Below are 14,189 nucleotides of genomic sequence, written 5' to 3' on the forward strand. Positions count from 1 at the left end.
TGAGGAAGCTGCATAGACATAGAGCTTGCTCTCAAGGAGTTGACAGTATCATTGGGAAAAGACATAGAAAAGCACATCAAGAGACAGAAGGATCGGAGTATGTGGAGAAGCTTCATTACAAAGCAGGGCAGCCTGCACAGAGGAGGTGGCATCTGAGCTGGGTCTCAGATCCTATGTAAAACCAGACAGTCACATACCGCAAGTAATGCCTGGCGTGGTAGTGGGGGACACTCTTTGGGACACCGGTTGAGCCCTGAGGTTTCTGGCCCTTTCTACGTTACCGGTTTCTTCTTCAAAAACGCTCAATGCAGGAAAAATCCAAGTATTCTGTCTGCATCTAACCACACAAGCATTTTCTTCCATAATGCCTGATGCCTGTATAGGGATTTGTGCCTTAAGAGATCTTAAAACATGAATCCAGTTAGCAACAAATGGGAAATAAGCTCAAAGAAACTAAGCCCATTCCTCCTCCGTTCACCTGTTTGGGCCCAGCCCTGGGTTCCCCGGCTTCTGGTCTCTGCCCAGTGTCCCCTCTAAAAGGTCCGGCTGTTCAATTCAAGTTGGCGGCGCTGAGGAATGTTTCCCGGTTTGCTATCGGCCTCTCTCCAGTTCCTTCCCTCTGCCTCTCCTCTCATCTCTGCCCACAATGTTGCCAGATGCCAAGCGCGCCCGGCCAGGGGTCAGCCTCCCCGCCCATGGCTGCACACGCAGCGGCTGCTTGGGGCTGGAAGTTGCCGCCCGGGAGCGGTTGTGACCCTCAGACGGCACTGCCCGTGGCACCCTTCCTGCCACGGCAGCCCGATGGAGGACGCCACGTGAGACGCGAGAGGCACAGGCACAGAGGGCCTCCGGTTCCCAGTCTGCTTGGCTGCTGGGTGACCCTGGGATACTCACTCCACCTCTCTGAGCCTTCCTGGCCTCGGTTGTTAAATTCAGGGCTTGGGTAAGAGCTCTCAAGGCCCTTCTGGTGGTGGCATTCCTCCAGGGAAGCTGGCTCAGTTGTGGCCCTGCCCTGGGACTGCAAACAGCAGGACGGCCCTGGGGCAGCAGAGAAACCTAAGGACGTGCAGGCGGACTGACCGCAGAGGCCAGGAGGCCAGCTGTTGGGAGAGCCCACCGAATGGTTTTATGGAAGTTACCATGGCAATGTGCCCAGGCCTAGGTCCCAAATGGTCAGACGGCTACAACGGCTCTCTGATGCCTCTTGGGCTGGGCCCCTGGTGTCCCCCCTTCCCTCATGACAGAACCCATTCTGGGGGTCACTTGACAAACCAGCTCCAGCCAACGTGTATGGACTGGAGGGGAGATAGCAGGGACTTCCTTCCAACAAGGGGTTCCTGTACTCAGAGGAGAGAAAGACTATTTACAAAGTGCCTACAGTGAGCCCACCAGGCCACCGCCCATGCGGTCTCATCTGAATTCTCACTGGCAACCCCAGAGGAGCCTGGTGGGCTGCAGTCCACAGGGTTGCAAAGAGTCAGACACAACTGAGTGACCAACACTACACTTTAGCTGGTTCACAGGGTCAACGGCTTGCCAAGAACATCCCTCTGGTGACTGACATAGTCGGGACATGCCCCCAGGGCCTGGCTCCACAAGCCCCCTGTTCCCCTGACTCTGTTCCTTCCACGGTGTGGCCACCGTGGCCTGGCCATTCCCACCAATCTTGGGGTCCGAGAGACCTTCCTGAGACACCCCTGCAACCAGATATCAAAGAGAACTGGCCCTGGGAATTCCTTGATGGTCCATCCAGTGGTTAGGACTTGGTGCTGTCACTGCTGGGACCTGGGTTCAATTCTCGGTTGAAGAACTAAGATCTTGCATGCTGTGTGGCAGGATTGGGAAAAAAAAAAGTATTAAAGAAAAAAAAAAAAAAGGACTGCCTCCCAGGTTTGCAGAGAGACTTGGGAGGTAAAAGGGGGAGGCCTGGGAGGACAAAAGATTTATGGGAAAGAATAGTAAAAATAACAACAGCTTTCCTTAATGAACTGTTTCTAAGTGCTTCCTATATTATTAACTCATTTAATCTTCACAACATTCCTACAAGGCAGGTTCTGTTACTATGTATAATGTGAGGTGAGGACCCTTGGGCACCTGGGGTAAAGTAGCTCACCCAAGGTCCCACAGTCAGGACCAGTCAGGAGCTGGGTTTCGAACCCTGACAGCCTGGCTCCGTCATCTCTCCTGGGAGCAGATCACATGAGGCTGCTCCAGCCAGCGAGTGGAACACACAGTGGGGCTGGGACAGCAAGATCTGAACTTTCTAACAGGAAGAGCTGACCCCAATCAACAGGAAATACTGAGGTGAAGGGGTGAGCTCTTGGTCACTGGAGGCATCCAAGGAGGAGCTGTATGGATGAGCCCTTAGCTGCCAAGCAGTGCTTCTGACCTTCTGTGTCACTCTGCTCAGAGAAAAGGCAGAGGAGAGTGCCCCCCCACTGTGGTCTGGGGGCACACAGGTAGGGACCACTTCCCAGTTTCCCCTGGACGTCTGACCTCCCCACCTCGGGGAGCAGTGGGCCACTGCAGAGTCAACCCCTCCCTCCTCAGGGGACTCAGGGCCAGCTTAATCACCTTACGATGGATCTTGAAATCTTCCCTCTCCCCTACCACTTATCACTGTCCAAAGAAAAATAAACACACTGAGGCAGTCAGATCGTGTGTGAATAAATAGCACCCAAGCAGATGTCCTCTGAGATCGCTCAGCGGTGAAATTTATCATTATCCGCTGTACATTCAAATCTGCTTTAGACTATTCTGGAGCTAAAAATACCGTGATTTTCAGAAGACAGACGTGCTGAAGCCCTTGCTCATTTCCCGGGGGGTGGCAACACTCAGAGGCAGTCTTCCCGACGTGTTGTCTTTGCAATCCTGCATCACAGCGGGTCGAGGGGCTCACTGTCTTTCGTTCCCACCCAAACTGTAAAACTGGAGGAGCAGCCCATGCTACCTGCAGGCTATGCAAACACTCCCACCCCCTCAGAAGAACTGCCCCACTGAAACCCAAGTCAGAATTTTCTGAGTCCATCTGACTCTCCCCAAGGCCACCTTCAAGTGCATCTAACCTAGAGGAAACCTGCAGAGTGGAGGCTAACCAACTGCAGGCAAGGTACCACCTGTGGTTTGTAGGTCAAGCCCTGAGTAAGGTCACCCACCTGAGACGTCCAGGAGGTCCAAGGTCAAGTCCACACTCAGCCCCACAGGTTGGGCACCCTGACAAGATGTACATGTTTGATATCTGCTCGTCCAGCAGAGTGGCCACTAGACCTTGAGACTCACGAAAGACTCATGTGACTACTGAGTCTGAAATGGTGCTACTGTGACTCTGACACAGAATTTTGAATTTTTAAAAAAAGTTTTAATTTGCATGTAAATGAAAACAGCCACATATGCTACTGGGTGCTAGCTGGAGCCCCGGCTAGAGACTCAGTACCAGACTGTGACCCACAGCACATTCATCACAGCCAAAGGCCTGGAGGAAACCTGCACACCCTACAGCTAGGGTGGTGAGCCTCAGCACAGACAGCCCTGCGGAGAACACCACGCACCCGTCGCAGACGTGATGGGTGTCTCTCCCAGAACACTCTCCTCTTCTAGAGCCTGAGTCCCTGATTTTCAGGCAAGTGTATTTTTCCCAGGCAGGTGGAAAAATTCCCAACCTCCCTTGCAGCAGGGAGTACGATTAAGTACTAACTGCCTATTAAGATGAAGCCAGGACTTCCCTGGCAGTCAGTGGTTATAAGACTCTGTCTTCCCTTGCAGGGGGTGTGGGTTCAATCCCTGGTCAGGGAGCTAAGACTCCACATGCCAGAGGGTATGGCAAAAAAAAAATAAAATAAAGCCAAATGTTACACTGCAACTCCCCAGAATGCCTTAAAAGACAGCTGCCACATGCCCTTTGTCTTTGTTTCTTTTTTCATCCTGTTGCCTGGAAGGTAGATGTGATGGCTGGAGCCCTGGTCACTATCTTAGAACATGAGGACAAGGGTCATCCATCTCTCATGAGCTGGAGGAAGCCTGGGTCCCTGAGAATTTTGTGGAGTGGAGTTTTCATATGGAATTAGGATTTCTGCACAAGAAAGAAAGTTCTACCTTGTTCAGTCCCTATTATTTTGGGTCTCTGTTAATGAAACAATCTTGATAAACCATTTATTAAAAATAACAGGTTGAGCTAAATGCTTATGGTTTTTATACTTTTCTGCATGAAGAACATCTTAAAATTTACATTAAAAAATACACCCCAAGGGAAAGAAGCCAGACACAGAGGAGTACATCCTGTATATGTGTATTATAAAAATTCTACAGTGAACAAAAGCAGATTGGTGGCTGCTGGTTTGGGAGGGAGGAGTAAAGTGTAAAGACACTGATGGAGTTGCCTGGGGTGATAGAAATGTTCTGTATTGGAGTGATGATGTTCAGGGTGTATATACCCAACTGTTAAAACCTACTGTATCATGTATTTAATCAACACAGTTTAATGTACATGGATTATGCTTAAATAAGTTCAATTCAGTCACTCAGTCGTGTCTGACTCTTTCCGACCCCATGGACTGCAGCATGCCAGGCCTCCCTAAATAAAGGTGATATTTAAAAAAGAATACTCACTTACCAATTAAGAGATTAATGCAGCTAAGAGATGAAGGACATTCTGAAGGGTGTAAGATGCACTGGTACAAAATGATTTTGTATAATTTCTTTGACTGTTCCTTTTCTTTCAACATTGTAGGGAGCTGTTATCTTTCTTTCTCTTCCTGCCCCACCTCGCCCTTTTTTTTCTTTTTTGGTAACTCAAACGCCCTCACGTTTTTAGGCACAAAAAAAGTGTACTTAAAATTTTTTTAGAATAGAGATGACTAAGGTTGTTAATGTGAAAAAAGTAAAACATCCAAAAAAGAATGATTATATGTGTACAACTGACTCACTTTGCTGTTTAGCAGAAATAAACACAACACTATAAACCAACTATAGTTCAAAAAATTTTTTTTAAAAGGTAAAACATAAACTACTTGAACAGTAAGATGCACTTTTTGTTTTAACAGGGGGAACACGCACATACTTGTGCTTGCTAAAAAGACTGGAAGGATAGACAGCAAGCATTAACAGCGATTACCTCAGGATGAGGAGATCATCAGTCATTTTCACTTTCTTCTCTACACCTCTCTGTAGTATGGGAGAATACTACAGAGAGGTATAATCAGGAAGAAAACAAAACTATTCATTATGTAATCAAGGAAAAACAGGCCCATGTGCCCTTGCTGGGCAGGCTTTAGCAAGAGAGGACTTCATTTCATTCAACAGCCTGGACATAAATGGGAAAAGTCAGGTCATCCAAAGTAACCAAAGAACCCTGGACGGATTCTTCAAACCTGCGTTCACATTCCGACTGGGCTAGTATTTGCTACATTTGAGTCATTCACTTTTTGGCACTCTGCCTCCTTATTGATCCGATGGGATGGTTAGCCTCAGTTACTGCCCAAGAACCTGCCTCTCAGCTTTTACAGCTCCCAGCTCTGATGCAGGCTGGCAGGAATGATGGGAACCACCCCTGGTTGAAAGGAAAGCCAGAGGCAGGATGATAAACGGTTCTCAATCCCCATCTACCTCTGCCCCCAACGAACCGCTCTATCACGGTAGCAGGAGGCTTCCTGCCAACAGAACTGAAAAGCCGTGCCCAGTTCAGAAGCAGGGCCAGCATGTGGTTCCACCCGGAGAAGCTTCTCCAGGGCCCTCAATCTAGACCCTTTCTTCTCTCCCACCCCCTTCCCCTGCACCTTTGTTCTGGGTGGGTTTTCACAGCTTCTCCATCCACCACCCAAAATAACCCAGTCACTTCATGACAGTTTTGGAGCACATAGGCCGTGCTGAGCAATGAGACCGCCCATTAGTTTAATGAAGGACTATTAAAAATGCATAAAAATCTCACCCAACAATAATAAAGAACGCAGCAAAGCCAGCATCTTCAATGTATAACAGGCTGCGTGCAACGTGAGAGTTCCCTGCCAGCATTCAGAAAGATGAACATGGGCTGCCTGGGGGCCCAAGTCTCTTGTTGGCTTCAATTTTTAAAACTCTCATTGTATGGAGAAGTGACTACCCATACGCATGCGACATTAAGTGGTTTTGAATTATGACTAGAAGAAAAGATGTACAATTTGCAGACAGCATGAGGAGGTGCCCTGTGGACGGGTCTCCCTGCCTTCTTTCGATCTTTGCAATTTTCACCTGACAAAGTCAGGCTAATGTCAGATTAATTTCCTTCCCTCGGTGCTCAAATTCCTGAAAAGTAGCTTCTGCTACAGAAGAAATGACTCAAAAGTGACTCAAAGGGGTTATTCTTTCACAGGGAAGCTCTGTATTTTTCCTTGTTTTTGAGATGGCAGCTAAGGCAGCTCTTCTTCCAAGAGGAGAATGTTCAGAAGTTATATGCCATTGTCAGTTCAGAGAGGAACCCCAATCATGACTTCCAAGATTTTTTTTTTCATGTGGACCATTTTTAACATTTTTATTGCATTTGTTACAATATTGCTCCTGTTGCTTATTTTTCGTTTTTTTTTGGCTGCAAGGCATGCGGGATCTTAGCTCTCCAACCAGGGAACCAGCCTGTACCCCCTGCAGTAGGAGAAGTCTTAACCACTGGACCACTAGGAAATGCCCCTGACCACAACTTTTAAAGGCAGAGGGTTACACGTCAGGAGCTCAAGTCCAAACGTGGAAATTTCCCTTGACTCTCTCAAGTCACTAGCCAACAGAAGCTGCCTCGTTAATCTGATCTTTCCCCTTTACAGGCAAAGATTAAGCTATTCTTAGAAAAACCTGCCAGTAGCAGAGTGCTTTCTCTTCTTTAAAAACAACAACCAAGCATACCGTCAAACCAACAGATCATCCAAAGCGACCAAGCTCCTCTTCCTGCTCAAGACAACATGCAGGGGAAATGTAGGAATTACAGAATACCTGGCTCCCAGGTAAGACTCTACAATCAGAGTATGCCCCTGGCTTTCCAAATGCTCATGCCGTCCACTTCCCAGAGAATAAACTAGCACACTGCTCCCGGATTTACAAACAGAAGCCCACCATGACTGCGAGAGGAAATCTAACCACCCGGGAAAGGCTGGGGCCGAGCAGGAAGTGACGGACAAGGCTGCCAATCCACTGTTCTCCCCAGAAGTAGGAGTGCAGAACACAGAGCTCATTCTTAGAATGGGGCGCAACGACGCCTGCAGGGGCCCTGTGCGAGGACGCCACGTGCACGCAGAACCGACAGGGCTGCCTTACCTTCAGGGCACCACACAGTTCAACCGTGTCTGCATCATCCACCACTGTAATTCGAAAATTTGGAGTCTGTAGGAGTTCTTTGAAGAGAAGGCCGTTCTCCATGATCTTGCTGCCTATTGAAAGGTTAGGGAAAAAAAAGGAAATTAATAATGGCCTCTCATCTTAACTTTCGCATCTAACACAGTTTAAAGTGAGTTTTGGACTTCCCTGTGGTCCTGTGTTAAGACTCCGTGCACTCAATGCAGGGGGCACAGCTCCATTCCTGGCTGGGGAACTAAGATCCCCCCATGCCCTGGGGTGTGACCCAAAATTTTAAAAAAGGTTTTTTTAAGCCAATAAAAAATCTTTTTAAAAAGACCTTTTTCTCATTACAAAGGTGACATACGTTCCTGATAGGAAATTTCATAAAGTCACAGGACTAGACATAGAAAATTAAAATATTCCACAATCCCACCACAGACAAAATCAACAATTTGGCATATATCTTTAAATTACCAAACTTGAAATGTACATAGCTTTCCTCAATTGCGAACATAACATGGATTCCACAATCAGCTTTCTCCCATTTATGGCAGGAATAATTTTCAGTGATATCCTGCATTTTCCACATTATTTTGTTAATAAATGGCTGCTTTGTATTTTATTGCATACATGCATTATATTTTATCCAAGTGTCTTTCTATTGTTTGAGATCTAAAATTGTTGCAACTTTTTGCTACCATAAACACTTACAGGCTCCCTCCACAGGAAGTACCTCCCTTTCCAACAATTCGAGGCCTAACCTCAGACGTGCCTGGACTAAGCAGATGAGACAATTTCCCCACCCTTCGGGCTCAGTTACATGACTGGCTTTGGTGAAGGTGAAGTGTTAGCTGCTCAGTCGTGTAGATTCTTTGCGACCCATGGACTTAGCCTGCCAGGCTCCTCTGTCCATGGAATTCTCCAGGCAAGAATACTGGAGTGGGTAGTCATTCCCTTCTCCAGGGGATCTTCCTGACCCAGGGATCAAACCCGAGTCTTCTGCATTGTGGACGGATTCTTTACCACCTGAGCCAGTTACATGACTGGCTTTGGCTAATGGAACTGGACCTGACACAGCAGAATTTGAAGCCCATTTGTGCAACAGCAGGGCCAGTTCCCATGTCCATCTGCCTTCACTGTGGGAACACACCCCAGCTGGCCTGCTGGACCCCACAAGAAGGTAAGACCGGAGCACAGCACTGCCTCCCAGGGGACCCACAGATGTGTCAGCTGTGCTTATTTTGGATGCCACTAAGAATTCAGGATTATTTGTTACTTAGCATCACTATGGCAACAGAGAACGGATACAACGTCAACAAACATGTTCAGGGACTCAACTGGTGGAGGATGGAAATGCATTCAAGGGCTCCTTATTTCTGCTCCCCACTGGGGCCATGCCTGGAATGATATGGAGGATCAGTACTTTTCACATGTTACTTTTCTATTTATAGAGACTTTCAGTTCAAAACAAAACTAAAACTTAACACATAGAGCCTGATGTGAGATCTGCTCTGGTTGGTGGGGTGTGGGGTGGCGCTCAGCTCCAGAAATCAGGGTGATAAAATTCGCCAGCTTGGTCCTGGCTCCCTCGTCATGCTCTCCACACAGAGCTGGCAGAAAGCTCCCCCGCGGACCATGGCACTTGGGTTCTTCCAGCCTTGAGTTTCCTGAGCCTGTTTCCCAAGCTTGTCTGCACATTACAATCACTGGGAGATCTTTAAAAACACCAAAGGTCAGCCACACCTGAGCATCCATTGAATCATAAGCTCTGGGGTCAAGCAGGTATCACTAATTTTTGACGTTCTCCTAGTGACTTCAATGGGCAGACAAGTTTGAAAACCTCTGATGTGATCTCTAACCTCATGAGTAAAACACTATGGCACATTCAGCACTGTCATGAGGTTAAGTAAGAATGAGGTGTGGAAAATGCCTATTAGTTACAACAAGCATGCAAAGGTCTATATAATCACAACAGGATAGTGATATTTATGTGCCTATGATTGATTTGCCCCACTCACACACAGGAGGCCCCAAAGAGGTTTACTGAGTTGCCCTCGGTCATACAGCTAGTAAGAGGCAGAGCCCAAATTCTAACCCAGATGCTCTGGATACAGACCTAGATGACCTCTCTCTATGCTATGCTCCACTACAACAAACAGACATTACGGTTAGAGCCACAGTCGTCCACTGCAGGAAAAAACAGCAGGATGTTCAACAAAGTACACTCGGAAGCAATATAATATCAAAATGACCAGGGGAGGCCTTCCCCAGTGGTCCAGTGGTTAAAATTCCACCTTTCCAATCGACAGGGTGTGGGTTTGATCCCTGGTCGGGGAACTAAGATCCTGCGTGCCAAAAAATAAAACAAACAAAGTTCAGAGACGAGAGAGGATGGGAAACAGATGAATAAGGCTACCCAGAAGTTAATCATCGCTAAAGATGGGCAGTGTGGGGTCCTAATACAGTTCTCTCTACTTTTGTTTGGTTTAAGGACATATGCCATCATAAAATGTTTAAGATAGCTACACGGGATACTTAGAAACATTTTCTATTCTACAGGCCATTGCTATGATGTCATTTAGCTGAATGCTCGTTCATCCAAATACTAGAACCCCCTCTGTTTGCGCAAACTGTTTCCTCTTCCTTTTATAAACAGCCCTCCAGACCAGCAGCACTGACTCGTCACCTGGGCTGGGTAAAGCCAGCCCCAGGGCCCCACCATGATGCAGTCACTGTCTTTCTCTTCTGTCCTGCACCGTGGGCCCTGCCAGGTGCCTGCAACCTGAAGGGGGCTCACGAGCAGCACAGACAGGCCCCCACTCCCTCCACTAAGCTACTTGGATTGAGCCAGCAGCAGCTCCGAGTAACCGGACATGTGGAGGGGAGACGAGCGTTCTCCATCTGCCACTGATACAAGGTGGCGTCTGCTGGTGCCTCTGTGCTGCAAATTATGCACGGGGTTCATTAGAGAGGTGAGCTTGATTTAAAGGAGTCTTACATTCTCTCAAACACACCTTTTGTTTATTTTATTCTCTTCCATTATGGTCTATTACAGGATATTGACTCTAGTTCCCCGTGCTATATAGTAGGACCTTGTTGTTTACCAGTTTTATATAATAGTGTGTATATGCTGACCCCAACCTCCCAGTTTATCCCTTCCGCACCCCTCTTTTCCCTTTGGTAACCATTGTTTTCTATGTCCGTGAGTCTGTTTCCATTTTATAAATAACTTCACTTGTGTCGTATTTTAGACTCTACATGTAAGTGACATCAAATGATAGTTCTCTTTCTCTGTCCGACTTCACTTGGTATGAACCTCTCGGTCCAATCACGTTGCTGCAAATGGCATCAAATGTTTGCCCTTTAAAATTTTTAATCTTCTAGGTCATGGGTAAGAAAACATTGATCATATTAGTATTACCAGTCTGAGGCAGTGATGAGGCAAGAAGGGACCCAGGACATGTGATCCAGAACAGGGAATGCCCATCAGCCGTGTGGAAGGGCTTGTCAAACTCACTATGAACCAAGAGACAGGAAAATCCCCCTTCTCTTCCACACCAAATTTTGGAGATAATCAGCCTATTTAATAAGACTCCTTCACATCCCACATCTCAGTCCATAATTCTCTGCTGTTTGTGTACTAAGAAGCTCCTTCCACAAAGAAGGGGCTTATGTATCCTTGACATTCAGCACCACAACTGATACAGAACAGACTGTGAACAGTATTTGCAGGCTGAGCAGACATCTCAAACTCCGTGAAGTCACTCCCACAAAGGGGGCTCTCACCACCAGGGGGCACCAGGCCTCACAGTGCCTGTTTGACCCACGTCCCCAGGTTACCTTCATGGCCCAGGATCCTGAACTGCACTTAGTGGCCAGGTCCCTCTAGATTTCTCTTTTAAACTTGCAATGTCTCCTACGACACTGACATTTTTCAAGAGTGTGGGCCAGTTGTGGGACTTCCCTGGAGGTCAGCTGGTTAAGACTCTGGGGTTCCAAATGCAGGGGGCGAGGGTTTGACCCTTGGCTGGGAAACTAAGATCTCATATGTCACAAGGTGCTGCCCCCCAAAAAAACACTGTGGGCCAGTTGTTTTGTACCGTGTCCCTTCCTTTGGCCTTGTCTAATACTTCCTGTTGATTAAATTCAGGTTACATAAGAAAATTTAGAAAATATCACTTTCCTGTTCTATCTCACTTTGAGTATTTTATCTAATTTAATTCAGATCACTCTTGCCAGTCATGGTCCAACCCACAGAAGGCAGCAGAAGCAATGCGTAAACAGAAGCCAGAGAAACAGATGTGACTTCTGTGCGTTTGTCTGTCTTTACAAAGTAAAAAAGCCTGATGCACCCAAATGGGAGCTTTCCTATAACAAGGCTAAGGGGCAGGCAGAAATCCTAGCCAAAATCTATCAGTTTAAATTTGGAGATGAAGTCTGTCTCAACCCTACAGAATGACTGGGGTTAATCGGCCAATCCCAACCAAATAACTAGCAAATTGATTACTAGCAAATAGGATTAAGCTGGAAAAAGTAGCTAATAATTATTTTTGAAAAATTAAAGTGATTACATAACAGTTTCACAGGCTACATTAAAATCATAGATGAATAAAAGAACTAAAAGAATAGATTAAAGAAAAGAATAAAACCTAGTACAGCCTAGCATACATATGCAATTTTCTTTTTTTAATGGAAGGATACTTAGGAACTACCGACAGTGATTTCCTTTGAGAAGAGGGAGTAGGTCTTAATTCTAATTCCATACCTTCTTGTACTGTTTGAATTTTCTTTAGTGCTTAGCTGCTTCAGTAGTGTCCAACTCTTTCGTGACCCTGTAGACTGTAACCCACCAAGCACCTCTGTCCATGGGATTCTCCAGGCAAGAATACTGGAGAGGGTTGCCATGCCCTCCTCCAGGGGATGTGCCTGACCCAGGGCTGGAATCCAGGTCTCCTGAGTCTCCTGCGTTGGCAGGCGGGTAATTCACCATTAGCGCCACCTGGGAAGCCCCTGAATTTTCTTAGCTGTGCTTATTGCTTTTATAAAGATCAACCTGGGTAATGCTATTACGGGTCATTTTGTTTCCTTCCTTTTACCATTTGTGACACCTCTGCTCTCCAAAATTATTATTACACACACACACACACACACACACACACCCCCCTAAGTGCCCAGATACATGGGATTGTCAATGAAATGCTATGCAGCTATAAAGATATATGCTGATTGAAGTAAATGAAGCAACTGCAACCATAGTTCAGCACAAGTAGAAAAAAATAACGAAAATTAAATGAAACTTGAAATGGTTTTTCTAAATCAGAGAAAGACAAATATCATATGATATCACTTATATGTGGAATCTAAAAAAAGAATACAAACAAACTTATTTACAAACAGAAGCAGAGTCACAGATATAGAAAACAAAGCAATGGTGTATGGGGGGGATAAATTAGGTAATTGAGTAGGGCCTAGACACACTGTTACATATATAATAGGTAACTGACAAGAACCTATTATATAGCATAAGGAACACTACTCTGTACTCTGTAATGACCTGTATGGGAAAAGAATCTAAAGAAGAGTGGATATAAATAAGTGATTTACTCTGCTGAACAGTAGAAATGAACACAGCATTGTAAATCAATTATACTCTAATAAAAATTAAAAATCAATGTGCTGTGCTAAGTTGCCTCAGTCGTGTCCGATTCTTTGTGACCCTATGGACTATAGCCGGCCAGGCTGCCCTGTCCATGGAATTCTCCAGGCAAGAATTCTGGAGTGGGTTGCCATGCCCTCCTCCAGGGGATCTTCCCAACCCAAGGACTGAACCCATGTCTCTTACACCTCCTGCATTGGCAGGTAGGTTCTTTACTAGTGCCACCTGGGAAGCCCCTAAAATAATTAAGTTTTAAGAAACGGCTTTCTTTTGATTATCTCCGTGTCCCATGGTAATCAGGTAATGTCTGTACAATTACAAATAAAAGAGAAAAAAATAAAATAAAAAATGTCCTAACTTACATGCAGGCATAAAAACATTTTCCCATCCATCCCATCTTACTCAAGAAAGCCTGATCTCTCCCAGAGTTTCCTTTCATGAAGCTGCCAAGGAGAAATGACTCCCATCACCAGTGTATTTGATAAGAGTGGAAGTTAAGTCCTGGAGTGGTAGATAAATACACCCTGCAAAGCATTCTATGACCCCTATAACATGGTATGTGGGCACTTAGGAATTCTGAAGCCCTTTTTAAAAGAAATAGACATGTTCACAACACTGATGTGTAAGAATAGAAAGGGCTTTCTGTTTCAGGAACCAGGAGACCCAAGTTCATGTCTGGGTTCTATATTAGCTGTGTGATCTTGGGGCAGGGAGCTTACTCTCTGAGCCTTGGCTTATTCCTTTGGAAAGCGTGCATCACTCCCATCAATTTCTAGATCTCCGAGGCATCCAATGAGGCTCCAGATACTGGCATTTATGAGTAAAGAAAAGCTACGTTTCCTTGGACTGCACCAGACCAGTCAATTGTAAAGGAAATCAACCCTGAATATTCATTGGAAGGACTGATGTTGAAGCTCCAAAACTTTGGCTACCTGATGCAAAGAACCGATTCATTGGAAAAGCTCCTGATGCTGGGAAAGACTGAAGGCGAAAGGAGAAAGGGGCAGCATAGGATGACATGGTTAGATAGCATCACTGACTCAATGGACATGAACTTGAGCAAACTCTGGGAAATATTGGAGGATAGAGGAGTCTGGTGTGCTGCAGTCCAAGGAGTCGCAAAGTTGGACATGACTTGCTTTCCCTGACCCCCACAACCTTCATGCAAGGAGGCAGCTGTCTACAAGCCAGGAAGAGAGCCCTTACCATAGAAGTGTTGGCTCAACCCTGATCTTGGACT

General features: G+C 46.1%; 1 protein-coding gene across 1 annotated transcript in view; it reads right to left on the reverse strand.

Annotated features, from left to right (window-relative positions):
• The window catches only part of GPD1L (glycerol-3-phosphate dehydrogenase 1 like), a 58,088-nt gene that overhangs the window by 12,312 nt on the left and 31,587 nt on the right, over positions 1-14,189 (reverse strand). Inside the window, exon 5 of the mRNA XM_052658837.1 lies at positions 7,273-7,385. Coding sequence (XP_052514797.1) covers positions 7,273-7,385 — 113 coding nt within the window. The remainder of the gene's footprint in view (positions 1-7,272; positions 7,386-14,189) is intronic.

Source organism: Budorcas taxicolor, chromosome 1 (assembly GCF_023091745.1).
Source record: "Budorcas taxicolor isolate Tak-1 chromosome 1, Takin1.1, whole genome shotgun sequence".
Lineage (NCBI taxonomy): Eukaryota > Metazoa > Chordata > Mammalia > Artiodactyla > Bovidae > Budorcas > Budorcas taxicolor.